Here is a 12852-nt window from a genome sequence, read left to right on the forward strand (position 1 = left end):
ACGAGAATTTGAGTCATCGATTGCCCACCAGGAGGCAGCACCCGCCACAGGTAATGGTTAATATATATTATCGGGAAAGTATTCTGGAGGTTGCTTTGAAGCCGCCGGCAGACAAACATTTCTATGGCATGCCTCTCAAGGCCATAGTCAAGGCAAAAGGTTGTCATATCGAGCAAAAGTAAATCGATTCTTAATTTTGTATTATTTTCACACATTTTTTACTTTGAATCAAAAGTAATTTTTCAAACTACACTTATGCCCTTTTTAATTTGTTACACTCCGAGTGTTGGACCTTGTAAGTTAATATCTGTGGACGATAAAATGTCGAGCAGATTCAGAAAAATAAATATAAGATATTTTAAATAATTTTTACCCAGAAATCGAGTTCCGCTCCATATGGAATTTTAATTAAAAATTTCAGTGTTTAACGGCATTTTGTTTACTGCGTTTATTACTATAATCTAGCTAGTGCTAGCCATGCACTTCCATTTCCAACATCAAAATCTTACCTGTAAAGAAAAATAAGCAAAAAATTAGAAATATTCGTTTCACATGAGTAGTAAATTTGTATTGATTTTAATTTAATATGCACACAAATTTAAGTCCAAAACAAATCACCAAGTCAGCTTAATGGAGGAAACTGAATTATTGCCTCTTGGCCAAATGACCACACCGGATCTGATCGGCCGGTCTACGCGTGGTGTGTGGTAGCTCCATAGTTCAGTTCAGGCTTTACACGCCTCATCCAACATATGGATGCATGTCTATAAAATCACGTCGATTTATGACTCGAGCCGCCAAAGTGGAAGAGTTTTCATGCACGAAATAAAAAATAAATTGCGTACAACCAGAAGCGGCAAATTCGGACGGCCGCACTCTATGTAGCGCAAGCACATCGCCAGCTATGGCGACTCGATGTGCTGCTCACAAATGTGGCGGATTAAACGATTGCGCCGCAGCACGCAAGCGGAAGAATAGTCGATGACTATCGTAGAAAAGATCAGTGCAAAAATTTAAGCCATTTGAAGAGCTGGCTGTGATCAACCAAGGCACACACACACAAACAAACACCGGATAAGCAAGCGCGATCGCGTGGCGTAAAGCTTAAAAATTAAGAAGAAAGAAATCGACCAAAGAAATTGTATTAAACGATAAAATCGAAAAGATCAACAAATTACAAACGCAACAGGCCGAAGTTCACTGAAAGTTAGACTTGAAAGGAAATAAAGCGGTTTCGAGTTGATTGCGGATCAAGCTTGCGGCTTCATTAATGTAGCAATGGCATCAATCAACACAGCAACCAAACAACAGCACGAAAAAAAACAAATACATTAATAACAATGCAAAAAAGCAAATTAAATGAAGCTTAGAAGAGCGAGCAAACAAGCGTACAACGGGAACAAGAAGCGTTACAAGAACCGCGCAAAAGCGCGATATAACAAAACGAAACGATCGAGTAGCGGCAAACGCGAACAAAGACACGAGATTATTGCGTCGTATGGAAAAAACAAGGCAGAGGGCATAGGCACAAACAACAAACAACTAGCAAATACACGCAAAAACAGCACCACCACCCGCGCACATACCATAAACACCAACACGTCAAAGTAAATGAGCGAACATAAATTTTGGCCATACTCGCCACTCTATGCGCGCGCCGAGGTCACATTGCAATTGTGCCGTGCAGAAAACGAAGCGTATAAATGGCGCATAAAATACAAAGAGCATTGAACGCGCGAAAGAGATGGCGTATGCGCGCGACAAGCCTCCCACCACCGGTGTTGTAGCAAAGAAATACACAACAAACTTAGTGAGTGTACGCCAAGTAGTGTTTGACGGTGGGTGCATGCTGCAGAAAGCATAGAGGACGAATGCGGATGCTTTTTTTCTAAGCTAAGGCCGACGTAGCTGTTGTCATCAGCATGGCCTCTGTTGATTGCATCAGTTTTGCACAAGAAATCAGTGCCACCCCAGATCCTCAGATGCATCTCAGGTAAGTTAACGAAGGAAAAACGACTTTTACGGTGCACTAGAAAATCACGATTTCATGCCTGACTTGGTTGTGACTTCTAATGGTTTGTTGTTAGCCCGATTGTTTTTTTTGTTTTTTGGAATTTATTTATATCTACTCTTTTCTTTTCTTAGGGCTGCTAAGAATTAGTTCGGCATATCCGCAGTTCAAGTTGGAGTGGATGTAAGGAAGAGTGTTTCTATGTACGAGTATCTGGTACATGCGACAAGATTACATGAGCAAACCGTAACAGCGCAACCATAAAAGGGGTTAAAGGAGTATGCTTTGCAACGAGTTAGATAAAATAAAGGAAATAAATGAAATAAAAAGAAAAAACTTTACAATCAACCAAAAATAAAAATGGAAAAATAAAAAGGAAAAAACAAAACACTTAAGGAAGCAGTAGAGCTGCGCAAATGGCTCAGGCTATTGCTGATGCTGATCTACGTTGAGGATGTGAGTAGCAAAGAACGGTCAGAAGTGTGACCAGTTACATGGCAAACAACATGGCGCACAGATTGGTTTGCCAGTAACGAAGTTGTGCATCGTATATGGTAAAAATTTGAATACCTCCAAAAAGAAGACAAAAGAAAAACTGTGTACTTGTATCAACAAACAGAAAAACAAAGAAATGCATGTAGCTGCGCGACAAGGGTACAGGATTTTTCGTTTACTTACACGACATTGAAGTGACTTTAACTACATTTTGCCATTTTCGTAAGCCAAGCCAGCGCTTTATGAATAGCATAGCAAACTTCAAGCCAATAAGTCTTACCGTAGTTGTGCTGCGCGAGCAGTGAGTAGCATAACGAGGCGTTGACGCAGATTATGCAAGACTAGTTGGAATATATTTGCCCCTTTTTTCGATTACGAAATATTCGTTCTTTTTAAGGTCAATGCACTTAGAAAAATACTAAATTTTCACTGAGATTTAACTGAGGAACTGAAAATTATCGCAATTTGCTGACTGTTCTATGATTAAATTCCTTCTTAACCAGAGATTTGCGCCGTAGCAGATGTTTTAAGAAATGCCATCGGTTCTTGAGGATTCTCCACCTTCCTTTATATAATTGGCGTTCAGACCCGTTTCTTTTGGGTTTGGCGGAGCCTCTCTCCTACCTAAAGAGTATCTTGATTTTTTCCACAAAACTGGGGGGCCTACAGTTTTATGCCGCCTCCGGCATGTGAGGAGATTTTTTATGACAATAATACATTCGTAGTTTTATTTATCATTTGATGTTTCATGCCCGGGACTTCGACTCGGGCATTACCGAATGGTTGTGGCGAATGAACCCATTCGGTTATGGCAGCGTATACAATTGTAAAAAAATGGATACAATGACAAAAAAAAGTTCAATAAGTACGAGAGACCTGTGAAGACGAACCAGCCCGATGAACATACTATCGGTAGTGACTGAAGAAAAAATTCAAAAAGTTAACAATTTCTACTAGTCGCTTGAAGATTTAAATGGCGATAGAAAGCAGAATAATAAAAGATTAGTAAAGAATGAATTGAGGTGATTTTCATTCATATTTTTACCTGTAAAAGAGGCTGCGGTGAATGTAACAAGGCGAAAAAATTGGTAAACATGCTGAAGAGAGATCCAACTCTGTGCCGAAGAAATATAGCTTGGATGGTGGGATGCTCGAAGCCATTTGTGCGTAGAGCTAAAGCAGAAGCAGGTCTGAAGACATACAAAGCGCAAAAAGTAGTGGATCGCAATGCCAAAAAGCTGTACACGGACTTCATGCAGAATTCTGCGTATTATACGATGAAACGTCCATGGCTCTCTGACTTTTTCGTGACCAAGACTTTTATGTTGCCGATGCTAGAGAAAATATTCGGAAAAGTTTAGGGCACAAACGAGGACAAAGTTTCTCAAAGAATTACGCGTTTAGCAGGCCATCTGCAATTGTGGAGGCAGTATTAACACAGAAACTTACACTAGAGTGTACGTACAAAAGAGGAGTGCATGCAAAATACACTTTGGCTATTTTTACATCAACATGGCTCCTCTACTTTCCTTGGCCTGATCTTGTCTCAGGCTACTACACTAATGCAGCTCTTAAATGCTACGAGCAAAATGATGACATTGTTTTTGTGCCTCGAAAAGCGAAGCCTCCCAATTGCCCAGAACTTTGGTGAATCGAGAGGTATTGGGCTGAAGTAAAAAGAGAATTTAATCCCTTAACGATCGAGGAACCTATCTTTAGGCAAAAGAAATGCAGAAAGTGGCAATGGACAGGTCATACATTGAAAAAAACACCAGATAGCATCACAAGAATGGCACTGGACTGGTATCCGCAAGGGAGCAGAGGTCGTGGTCGACCAAAAACCACTTGGAGAAGATCAATGCTCTGCGACATCGCATGCGACGGTGCAAAAACAACAGCACAAAACCGTGTACGATGGAAGAGTCTTGTCGAGGCGCTGTGCCCCGAGAGGAGTGAACAAGGACAAAAAAAGGAAGAGGATAAATAGATATTTTGGGATGCTAAAGATCCAGCGCTCGCTGAGTTGACGATGAGAGACCCATCTTTCCAATAGCAGTTCACAGATTCTTAAGGGGCAGACACCTGTAAACGGCCATATATTCCCTGATTTTCATTAAAATTATTTAAAATGAAGAAGTCAATATATTTTTTTGTTTAATAATGTCATAATTTCTATATGAATTAAAAGAAATGGAAAAAATCGCGGAATAAAATGCTTAAAAAAAAAAGATATTTGGGGCGAATTTTCTACTATTTTGGCTTCGAAAAAATAATTTTATTACAAAATTTTCGAAGAACTGTAAATTCACATAGAAAGTAATATCATAAAAAAGATGTGTGCAAAATTTCTGGGAGATCGCCATATTCGAAAAATATAATTTTGAGAAATCGCCTCTTTAGTTTGAATACATAACTATACCTCTCCCAGCGCTCGAACGCAAAGAATAGAGTCGTCACGGTTGACGATCTATAATATAAGAAATACTTAAATTTACGCTCTAAAGTTGTTTTGACATTTTCTTAAAGGACTATATAACATTTCATGAAAAAGAACATTTTTTTTCGAAATTTTACAGGTATTTGTCTCTTTAAAGGAACTCCAATCCTCTGGATGGACCCGTCTCAAAAGTACCCTGTCTAGCGAGCTCATCGGCCAAGCAGTTTCCCTCTATGCCACCCAAATATGAGCCTAATGTCGAAGTATTCCGATGCAATCGAGAGGGGCGTCAGACACTCCCCGACTAATTTCGAACACACAAACAACGCGCCCAGGGCCCTAATTGCGGCTTGGCTGTCGGAGCAGATATTTACCGCCGTCCGAAGCGAGCAAATTTTTTAAACCCGTCTAGCTTCTTAACTGATGTCATCCTTCCTGTACATCAAATTAGCCTTTATAATTGTCTTATAAAATTAAGAAAACGTTCTTTCTAATAGGGGTCGCCCCTCGGCAGGCAATGACAAACCTCCGAGGTTATTTCTGCCATGAAAAAGCTCCTCATAAAAAATATCTACCGTTCGGAGTCGGCTTGAAACTGTAGGTCTCTCCATTTGTGGAACAACATCAAGACACACTCCACAAATAGGAGTAGGAGCTCTGCCAAACACCCAAAAAGGATATACGCGCCAATTATACATCGTGTTATAAAGCCGAAAAGTAACTTAATCGAAAACCCCGATAGCGCCCTTACAACCATACAAGGCGATTGCTGCCTTCCTAATTCTCTCCTCAATGTTGGGCTTGCACGTTAACCCCCCGTCAAGAAACCTAACCACAAATCCATGCAAAATCCAGTATGGCTTCTTTGGTTGGCCGACATCTTTAGAATTTCCTGCGTGCACTCATTGCTCAACTTAATTTGACGCGAAAGGCTTCTAAATCTTCGCAATTGCTCTTTAATAATTAATTATTTAAATTTTGTTTGACTGCCGCGCATAAATGAAACTTGTTTTTTAAGTTGATTTTTTTCTTTGTCTTGCTTGAGCAAAATAATTAATGCTATCGGTTATGAGTTTATGTTTATGGCTAAAGCGATAAACTGTTAGCGTTCTTCACGGAAAATCGTAAAGTGGTTTTCAACTTATGCCCAAGTGTGTCATTGTCTATTCCACTTCTGAAATTTCCGAGTCGCACAATTGACATTTTCAAGTCAATTTTTGAAAGGCTTTAAACTCCACGCAGCGAGAACTTGAGCAATGATTTAAGATATCGGCTAATAAATCAAAAGCAAAAGCAAACGCAAAAGCCAGTGGCGTTTACAAAAACAAAAGGTAGCCTCTAATGGCCAACACATACATACAGGTATGCAGTGTAAGCGAATCAACAAAAATCATGAGCAGCAACTATGTAATGAACTGCAAAGTGTGAAAGAAGAAATAGACAAAACTCTTAGCGGAAGAAAAAAAATGTAATTTAGTACACAATAGACATTAAGTAGATGAACCGTAGAACACATCGATCATATTAAGAGAATGAAATGAAAAAAGGCATTTAACTGTATTTGCATAATAACAGCAACTATTCAGAGGCGAAGGCAATGGATTTAACGATTGAGCATTTACGCGAAACGGGCTAATAAACTTTGATTGAAGTGCTGTAGTTGGAGAAGTTGTTACGCTATAAAAAGGCACAGCAATAAAAATGTTTAATGTCTTAACGGTTTCATGAGGTAAAAACTTGCATAAAATTTACCAAAGGTTTTTTGCCATTTCGTGCTTTTTTCGTTGTCGGTTTTTGTGTTTTGCTTCTACAAATTTGGATTTATGCTTAGAAGGTTTGTATAAATCGCATTGTAAATTTATAAATTCTTTGCGTCTTTTTTTCCCCCCTGTAGCTGCTACGATGTTTGTGAGCCAAATCCTCAGCAGCTTAACAACCAGCTATAAATCCAAGTAGGCAGCATCGTAAAGTGGCATATCATAAAATTAAAGTTATTGGCGATGTTTTAAATCAACACTCTAACAATATACATGGTGGCGCAATATTAATCAACAAATTTTATTTTTGAATACATTTTTTGCTAATTACAAAAAAAAAAAATATTTTGAGTAATGGAAGTCTTTATTTTCTAACCTTTAGAAAGTGTGTCGTCGTTGCAAAAATAAAAGAAATATGAAGAAAAAAATCAGTGCCTTCTTATCAAAAAAAAAAAAAACCCCGACTGGTTTCAGTAGCAACTCAAACAATGAGCATTGACTCTTTCGTGACATTGGCGTGCGCTCCTAATCAAATTGATTTACGATTCGGTCGCGAATTCGACGCTTACTTCGCACACAAAATATCAAAAGGCAGCACAAATTTCTTCTCACATCGGTCGCACTTCAGGTGAGCAAAGCCCAACATCCGAGTCTTTCATAAAAACCATCCACCGTTCGGAGGCGATCAGTATCATAAATTAGGTTCGAACTTCAAAAATTGCGGTGGTGCTACTTTTTATGAAATATTGTAGCATTACATTCCAAGCGAAGTTGTCAGTATTATTAGCAACATCGCGCATTCGATCAAGAAAAATTTAATAATATTTAAACTTGCCTGCAAGAGAAGGCGGACAGACTAGTCACGCTGGCACGCACTGTCGAATTGGAGGTCAACATCGCCAAGACGAAGACTATGAGAGTCAACCACACCAAAGCAAGACCTATAACGCTTGACGGGTGTCCGGTGGAGTTTGACAAAAGCTTATGCTACCGCGGCTGCACTATCATGACAGACGGCGTAGCAGATGAAAATGTCAAGTGCAGGCTAAACACAGTAAGCACGGCGAATGTGACGAGTTCGCAAATATCCAGGCGCTCTAAGCTGCGAATATTCATGTGTGAAGTCAGTACCGTTATTTGTATGGAAGTGAAATATGGCTAATCTCTAACGCCATCACACAGCGGCTACAATCATTTCTCAACAAATGCCTTCGCATCATCTGTAGAATATCCAGGTCGAACACCATCAGCAACCACGCTCTGTAGAGATCAACGAATGAGGAACCCATCTTATGGCAAATCAAACGCAGAAGGTGGCGCTGCATAGGTCACACGCTTAGAAAACCAACAGAGAGCATCACGAGAATGGCATTGAACTGGAACCCGCAAGGGAGCAGAGGTCGCGGTCGGCCAAAGAACTCTTGGATAAGGTCGATGTTACGCATGCGAACTAGCGGATGTCGACATCACATGGGGCGGCGCAAAAACAACAGCTCAGAAACGTGTACGATGGAAAAGTCTTGTCAAAGCCCTATTTTTCCAATTGTGGTTCTTTTACCGCAAAATTAAGCTCGACGGAAAAAAAGGTCAGTTGTTGGACTGGATTTTAAAGATGAATTTGATTTGAAAAAAAATCGGCGCTTTGGGACAAAGAATGCAAAAAGCTGAAAATTAATGGTACAGTTCCTACATTTAAAAAGCACTATTTTCAAAGACAAGTTTTAAATATCGTCGTAACGGACATTCGAAATTAGTTTCAAATCACTGCTTTTCTGTTTTATCTCTGCACTACTCAAATAGATTAAAATTTCGATACTTCTTTACCCTTTGAAATATAACGTTTTGTAGTGCAGCTTTGACATCGAAGACAATGAACGGTTTAGCCAAGAGAAGAAATTCCCAGACAAAGATATGGAGGCATTACTGAGTAAAGGCTCGTATCGCAAGAAGAGCTCGTTGGAAGACGGAGAGAGACTAAATTTCCTAGTGCCTGAAGGCATTAAAATTTAGCTAAAGCTAAGGGACTGGAGCCACAGATGATGCAGCTTCGGTGCAACGAAAGATAATTTTGCACATCAAAAATCATTCACTAACTTAAAAAAACCCATTTCCGCAGCAAGTGGTACTTGGTGGCAGGAAACGCACTCATGGTTACAGCGCTAAATGCAAAAAAGCATATGTGAGGCACCGGCAAGCAGACTCATTGACCCTCAAGTCGCATACTCATGGTGCGTAGATGATGTTGGCTGTTTAGTGTGAGCAGAAAGATGTGTTTTACAATATTATGAACTATTAAAACCCGGTCAAGCATTCATGACCAGATTTGCCGTCAACGTTTGATTCGTTCTGAGAGAGCACTGGCAAAAGAACGACGTGAGTTTGGGGCTAAGTACGGAATTTTCCATCCTAAAAATTCATCCGATTTTCATATGGCTCTTCACCCGATTTCAGGTGGCTCCACCGGCTAGGTTAGATTGAACTGCTTGACTTGTAGTCACGCATAGACCGGTGCCGTTCATAGCCATATCAGACGAAGTTCATTAATTTTGTGTTTTGAAGTAGTCCATCCGCGTCGTGGCTGCTTCTATTGCGAATTTAAGGAGACATTTTCAACTTACTGCTGAGATATCTTCCAATCCATCAAACTGTGTTGGCCCTAGATATTTTAAGCGTGTTTTGAATAACGCAGGACAATCGCAAAGCAGCTGCTTCACAGTTTCTCTTGAGTCCTGCTCCCTCCATTCCTGCATTCTTCGCTGTTCGAGATTCCTATCCGTAGCTACAATTCACTAACAACATTTCTACTGCCTTCGGGCTCTGAAGGTCCGATCTTAGACGTTATACTACACGACGTAATTGCTGGCAGCGGACTATATATTATATGTAAAAGTTGACTTTGGAGTGGGTCCCAGTAGTATCATAAGCTGTAGTGTGCTGCCTTTCCAACTGCGGAAACCTCAGCATTGCAGTGATCTGGAAGCTTATACTACTACCATAAGTCTAAATCTGGACAATATACTCCAATAGTCATTTCAGAACCGTACTTTAAAAGTTTAGTGTATTGCGTTTGGACCTAAAGCCCTCGCGCCATCCTTCTTTTTCGATAGTAATCTTGCACCTTTTTTTCTCCCTGTAAAAACCGGAGCCATATTGACTATATTGTTCGGGTTTATTGAGCTTTTACTGTAGGTTCTGTATGAGAGTTCGTTTAAGGTTTCTAGTCTTTCTGCAGAACTCGCTGCAAGATCTCTCGGTGGTAGGTCAAGTACCTATTCAAGAACTGCAGTTGAAGTCGTTCTCAGCGTTCCCGTTATGCATAAATCAGGTAGTCACGGTCCACCACTGCAAGGGACCATAGAGTAGTATTGGTCTGACCACTGCTGGGTAGCACTGATGCATCAGGGATGAGGTTAAAGACCCTCTGCGAAACTGTGGATAGGAAATCCCACCGCAGTCGTGTATTCATCAGACCCGCTTCTTCTGATTTTCTTTTGTTTTGCGGTTTTGCGAAAAGCGAATCATTTCCATTGAAGGTCCCAAAGAACTCGTTGCATTCTTCCTTGGTTTCAAAAGACGAGCAGTTTTTATTTTGCCAAGAATTCCACATATCACAAGAGCGCTCGTAAGACATTGAAGACTCCGAAGGGCAGTATTTTTTTTTGGTTAATGTTGATGTTTTAATGAAATAGAGCCACAATTCACAAAAAAAAAACACTTTTTCAGGTTGTAGCGGAATATATAACATAAATCAGTGCCCCAATCTGAGGTGAAAAGTAACTGAGCAGCAAATGGGGAAAAAGAAAAAAATATATTTGCTACTAATTGAAAGTAAAAATTAATTAAAAAATAACTCCATTGCAAAAATAAATGAAAAAAAGAAAAAAAAAAAAAAGAAAAGAAAACACACTCTCGCCTACCATAAATAAATCGGCCCTTCCTATCATCAACTCAAGTTTTAATTACTGACACAAAATATTTTCACCGCATGCCTCGGCATCTAAGCAAGCCTAAATGATATAATATTTGCATACTTTGTCAACCACCTATGACTTTCCTAATGATCCCAACGACCTGTAGGACCCAACTTAATATAATTTCATGCAAAGTATAAGGCGTGTAAGGAGGAAGTACAACAGGCGACTTGTGACAAAAACCACAATAGTAAACAGCAATCAACAACAACAACCACTACAGAGACACATCGACTGCATGACTAACGATGCTACAACACCCATGAAGTGTGGATCTCTGCAAACCTGAAACCTTATTATGAAATCGCAAACAAAGTCTAAAAGTTGCCACCACAAACTATCCAAAAAGTGCCGCAGACTCATATGAAGATTGCAGAAAATTATATGTATTTGCAACAGGTTATTCATAGTTCGTAATCCGCTGAGGACTTGTACGTATGTATTAGGCATTTAAGCAATCAACCGCCAAGTCTGACACTTGGGTTAAGTGCAGTGGTAGGGAACTCACTCGCATGTATGCGCAAAAGTTGAGCAAAAAAAAGCTGCACTTTGCTTGCCTTTGTTATACTCTTCCGACAGGTTGGTTGAAAAGTAAGGGAGCAGAAATGAGAAATTAGTTTCGAATTCATTATTAGCAAATCTTGGCCATGCACTGCTCAGCCGCTAAGGCAAAATGCACCTATGCGAAAGAGTAGTGCGCAGCACAATGAGAAATCAGTAGGCTTTGAAATCAGAGAGCAAAAATTTTGCAACTTTGCTTCTCGTCTGCTTATTCCCGATTATTCTGCGCTTTTTCCAAATGTATGCACTTTATGTCCTTCATCTAGAGATTAGCGTTAAAATACAGAAAACTCTGAGCAAATTTAAACATTCTGTGCATAATTATTAACATACATACGTATATACAATTATTTTGAACTCTTTATAAAAAGTAGAGCTAATCTTCCGCAGCTTGAATTTCCATGATTCGACAATAATCTTGTATCATCTCAGTAACGATTTTCCAAAAGCTCTGCAAAATTCTGTTCCAAAACTTTTGGTTGAATTGCTAACGAAAGCGGCACAAGATTGAATTTGTGGGGGGTTGGACAAGTTCAAGCATTCAGTCAGGAGATCATTGTACTACACCCGGATAGATTTCAGTAGAAAGAAAAGAGAGATAGGAAAGATAAAAAGTGGGTGGTAAGACGGAAAAATTAGTTTGAGGTCACTCTTCCACAAATCTCTTGGATTCATTGATGAATTTGAAGAGATCCGGAAGAGGAAGAGTATGAACTTTATCTATACTCAGTATATCGCAACCCTATATCCTAAGTCTGATTCTGGAAAACGCCGGACAGCTACAGAAGAAAGGTTCTGCAGTGTCGTCATCCTCAAGACAGGATAGGCATATCGGGCTGTCGACGAGCCCCATGGCAGCCATATGCTGACCACAGACGTTGTGCCCGGTGATTATACCCACCAGTACTCTCAGGTCCTTCCTGCTGAGTTTTAGGAGAAAGGTCGCTATTTTCCTGTTTGGTTCTTTTACAAAGCACTAGGCTACTCTGCACGAGTTCAACGCAGACCAACGTCCTCTGCGGCTTAACCTCATGAAGTCGTGAATCCAAAGTTGAATCGATGCAGAATTGATACCTGGTGGCATACTTGCAGAACCTTCATTGGACAGTTTATCAGCTAACTCGTTCCCTGTAATACCACAATTCCCAGGCATCCAAATAAGACTAACTTTGTTGTATTTTGCAACACTGTTCAGTTTTGCCTTACCTTCACCGACTAATTTCGAAGAACAGCGTGGGTTAGCAAGGGCTTTCAGTGCAGCTTGACTGTCACTATAAATTCTAATACTGCTACCCCGCCACTTTTTCTCAATTAGCCAGTATGACACCTTTAAGATGGCATAGACTACCGTAAAGAATATCGTGGCTATCTGTCCTGTGGCAAAGGAGTACTTAGTGTCTTCGTCTAAGTACCATTCAGATCCGCTACCATCACTGGTTTTGGATCCATAGGTGTAGAAAGTGTGCTGATATCCCGTTAATAGATTCTCTGGACTTAACCATTAATCTTAAACATCATACTTCCTACCGAAGAAAACGAAAGGCACCCGATCGAGAACAGTGTGCACCGCTCCGACAACTGGTAATATATCTGACAGTACCCAGTGCTTTATTCATATCC

General features: G+C 40.0%; 1 protein-coding gene across 1 annotated transcript in view; it reads right to left on the reverse strand.

Annotated features, from left to right (window-relative positions):
• Positions 1 to 456: 456 nt before the first annotated feature.
• The window catches only part of LOC128860181 (frizzled), a 206460-nt gene continuing 194064 nt past the window's right edge, over positions 457 to 12852 (reverse strand). Inside the window, exon 7 of the mRNA XM_054097477.1 lies at positions 457 to 509. Within this exon, the coding sequence (XP_053953452.1) occupies positions 472 to 509 (38 nt within the window). The 3' untranslated portion in view covers positions 457 to 471. The remainder of the gene's footprint in view (positions 510 to 12852) is intronic.

Source organism: Anastrepha ludens, chromosome 4 (assembly GCF_028408465.1).
Source record: "Anastrepha ludens isolate Willacy chromosome 4, idAnaLude1.1, whole genome shotgun sequence".
Lineage (NCBI taxonomy): Eukaryota > Metazoa > Arthropoda > Insecta > Diptera > Tephritidae > Anastrepha > Anastrepha ludens.